This window comes from Taudactylus pleione, unplaced genomic scaffold, assembly GCF_031769625.1.
Source record: "Taudactylus pleione unplaced genomic scaffold, aTauple2 ptg000026l, whole genome shotgun sequence".
Classification (NCBI taxonomy): Eukaryota; Metazoa; Chordata; class Amphibia; order Anura; family Myobatrachidae; genus Taudactylus; species Taudactylus pleione.
Window position 1 is genome coordinate 7,592,818 of NW_028284428.1, and position 4,248 is coordinate 7,597,065.

General features: G+C 37.9%; 1 protein-coding gene across 1 annotated transcript; it reads left to right on the forward strand.

Annotated features, from left to right (window-relative positions):
• The first annotated feature begins 288 nt into the window (after positions 1–288).
• Positions 289–3,612, forward strand: KLHL34 (kelch like family member 34). The gene has a single exon (XM_088451502.1). The coding sequence runs from the start codon at positions 700–702 to the stop codon at positions 2,446–2,448; it is 1,749 nt and encodes a 582-aa protein (XP_088307628.1). The 5' UTR covers positions 289–699; the 3' UTR covers positions 2,449–3,612.
• Positions 3,613–4,248: the final 636 nt, after the last annotated feature.

The window sequence follows — 4,248 nt, forward strand, 5'->3', positions numbered from 1 at the left end:
AAATATATATATATATATATATAAAAAATATATATTTTCAATATCATGATGCATAGATTGCATACCTATAAACAAAGGTTCAGGATATTCAAATTAGCTGCTGTCTTTGTTTCATAAACAAGTCTGTCCCCTTTCAGCTACAGCTCTGATCTCGGAAAGTTATGTAACGTTGTCTTGTGTTTGTATTCTATTCCTGTAGCTATGAGTTATGATGATATCATTCACCCAAGACACACATGTCGAGCCAAAGCGGTGACTAATCAGGATATTTACTATAGTCTTCTAAATTTGGTAAGTCCGACTGTAATCAGCGGCTGTTGATTTGATCTTTAAACAAATGCACTCAATAGAAGTGACAAAGGGTCATCTGCAAACAAGATTCTTTGGTGCTATACAACTTTGTAAACTTAGAAGCAGATGTCAGACCGTCACGTCTGTGAAGCAAGTTCTATGATCGCTGACAGGATGGAGACAGTTTGCTGTTTAGTCTATGCAAGTCACAAGCGGTCTCTGAGATTGTAACAATAAGGCACCTTATTGCTCATCAAGCACTGCACTGGAGAAGGTGAGAGAAAAGACTTATAGCCTACTGTTGGAGATATTGCACTGCTAAATAATTTAGCAAACTGCACAGAGATTTCCAAGTACAAGGAGTGACTGCTGCACATATTTTTAGATTGATTGCAATCATTATGCATCATGAGTTATTTTTTGGCTTTCTGCAAGTCTCATCGTGGCCTGGTGTTTACTCAGTACCAGGTGCTTAGGTCTCAGGGACACTTGTGTGATGTGTCTCTAGTAGTGGATGGACATGAGTTCCCTGCACACAAGTCACTGTTGGCTTGCTCAAGTGACTACTTTAGGGCAATGTTTAAAGACTACACTAAGGAGTCCAAGGCTACAGTCATCCATCTTAAAGTCATCTCAGCCACTGGTCTGCAAAACATACTGGATTTTATATACACATCCTGGTTGTCCCTTTCTATGAACACTTTGGAGGACACATTGGAAGCTGCAACCTATTTGCAGGTGACGGACGCAATACCACTGTGTAGTAAGTTCCTAATCAATAGTTGTGACTTTGAAAATTGTTGCTTCTCTGCCAATATTGCATCAAAGTATTATCTATCAGATGCTTTAGAAAAAACAGAGAAATACATTAACCATAATCTTTGGGAGTTATTGCAAGGGGATATAGAAGGAACCGAGCTCCTGGAGTTAAATGCAAAGTCAATGATTAACTTGATAAAATCTGATGATATCCCGAAGGTAAATGAACAACTCTTGTTAGGTTTAGTCCTAAAGTGGCTACAGTATGACAGATCCAGGCTCCTACATGCTGGGGTACTTTTTAAAAATGTTCGTTTTGGATTGTTACCTTTAGACACTCTCAGGAAACTCTATACTCAGTCTGCGGTTCCTCTAACACCATCAATAAAAAGTCTAATCATAAAAGCAATAAACTATCATTCCTTCCCTTCAAAGCAACCTCTTGTACAAGAGAAGCACAGCACCCAACGCAACCGAAAGGCATGGATCGTACTTGTAGGAGGAACTGCTAATGGAGAGCTAGTAGAAAATGTTCTAGGCTTTGATGTCTACACTCATAAGTGGCAAATGATAACAAATCTAAAGCTGAAAGTTCAACATCACTGTACGTGTGTAATCGGTAACTTTCTATATGTAGTTGGAGGAGAGACTCCCGAATGTTTGGAAGGCAACTCAAGCAGCAACGGCTTGACAGCCACAAATATTGTTTTTCGCTTTGACCCGAGATTTAATCAGTGGATGCAAGTCAGTGGCATGCTAGAAAAAAGAGCGCAGTTTTCCTGTTGTGTTGTAGACAATTACATATTTGCTGTTGGTGGTAGAGACAGTCAGCAATCTATACATTCATCAGTCGAGTTCTATGACATCAACAGAGATACTTGGGCAAAGTCTAAGGAGCTCCCTTTCAAAATACATGGCCAAGCCAGTGCAGTTCACAATAATATCATTTATATTTCAGGAGGTAAGCTTGCTGGCCAAGTGAACAGCATTAAAGATGTCTATTCTTTTAATAAGCTGGAGGGACAATGGAAAAAACAAGCTCCTATGACAATCTCAAGGTTTGGACACCAGATGGCTACTGTAAATGATGCAATATTCACATTTTTAGGAATTTATGAACCATTTTCCGATATAGAAAAATATGATCCATTACACAATCAATGGACCCGTTTGAGACCAATGACCTTTGACCGGTTTTCCTACGGTTTAGTGGTGGTGGAGCAAACTGTGCTTCTTCTCGGAGGCAAGAAATGGCAAGACTCTCAGGAGGTGGCAACACACAATATTGTTGGGTATGATGCAGAAAATGACTGCTGGGAAGAAATTTGCAGTCTGGCTTTTCCATTTTGTGGCCTGAAGTGTGATGTTCTTCAGCTGTCTGAGGAAAATCCAAAATGACAACAAGCAGCCAAACTGCACAAATTATAGACAGAGAAAAAGTTGTCTGTAGAACTGGAAGTGGACTTCTAATTATACCAGTAGCATGTAATGCATTACGGTAAAAAAAAAATGAGCAGTCATTGGTAATGTATGTGGATTTAGGAAAAATGGCCGTACTAATGCAATATTAGCATAAAGTGTATTGTTGTACATTTATATGCATAGATATAGCAATTCTAACACAAAAGAAAAACAGTATGTTTGAGAGAGAAAACCAGAGTTAAGGAGAGGTGACCCAACTAGACCCATCTGCTACGTGCTTGTCCCTCGTAAGGCACAATATACTGCATATTGCTCTTATACAGACTTGCATGCTATATTACCCTATCCAGGTCAGTAGGTACTGCTCTGTGATAACAAGTTGCTTTGTGATTTCTAGTGCAATGCTTTATATTGTACTGTTTGTACCTTTTGAGAAAAGCAAAATGTCTCTGAATGTCTAATATTACCAGAGAGGAAACCTGAGTGAAAATGGTGATTTCTAGAAATACTGATTTTTGTTACATTTAAGAAAAATATTTGTACATTCTCTTTAACGGTGCATTTCTAAAATATAGCTATTACTTATAGTAACGGTGCTTTGGTTTGTTTGTTATTGTGCTAACAATGTGATCTCTTATTGCCAGCATCTATTGGTGTCTAACAAATATGCACAGAGGGGCCTATTGCCGCGGGGTATACTTATCACCAGAGCAATTTCTCATTGCTCCGGTGCGGGTACAGCTGCTCTGAAAAGCAGCTGTCCCCGCGATTAGTAGCGCTAAGCCCCACCGGGGAGGCAGCGGAGGGATCCTCTTGGCATTCTCCCAAATTCCTTACCATAGGAAGAAGCGGGACTAGGGGCTACAAGAACAAGCGTTAAGTTATCGCATTACCGTGCCTAATTGAATTCCCCCCTAAATATGCCTTGGCTTACAGTTGATCTTTTTTTCTTATTTTCTGCTTATATGTTTAATACAGGAAAATATTATATGACATCTTTAATAAAATGTAGCAAGTAGAACAAATGATTTTACCCATAGCGATTAATCGGTGAAGAAAGAAAAGAGCAATAGCGCAACTTTGTTTCATTATCCTTTGATATTTGAAAGAAAAATATAAAACATTTGGAAGTTTACAGTTTTTACTTGCTTGCTTTAGTAGCCTGACAGCATTAACTGCTAAAAGCTCATTTCTGATTGGTTGCTATGATGAGTTATACTAATACATCATCTTAAATCTTACCCTATTCTAACCTTCTTGGATGCGTCTCTTCCATCAGAGGTTGGTTTCACTTTGAAATCTGGACAAATTTTTGGCATAAATACAAAACTCTATCAATAAAAAATATGATACTTGTCATTAAAAAAAATATTTAGCATGTGATTGAAAGTACCACTCAGTTAGAAATGAAATAAAGGCAAACAGAACTGCAAGTAAATATTATACAGGATACTAATAACGAGTTTTCTTAATAATATAAATCAGTGTGTGTGTGTGTGTGGGGGTTATTTTCCTGGTTGGTACACTATGTACACTATCCCTTCAGTAGGAACTAAACAATAGCCTGTGAAAAGTAAACAAAATATCTTTTTGAAAAACTTATTTTAATAAAGATTATATGAATATATTACAGTAGCACCATATGATGTGCTTGATAATTGCTAACAGGTTCAAAATACAGAAATAGTAAAATCAGCCTTGGCATCCAAATGTGTCACATATTAGGCTTGGGTATCTGACTTTAGGTGGCATTTCAGTAAACAGACACTATAAGTG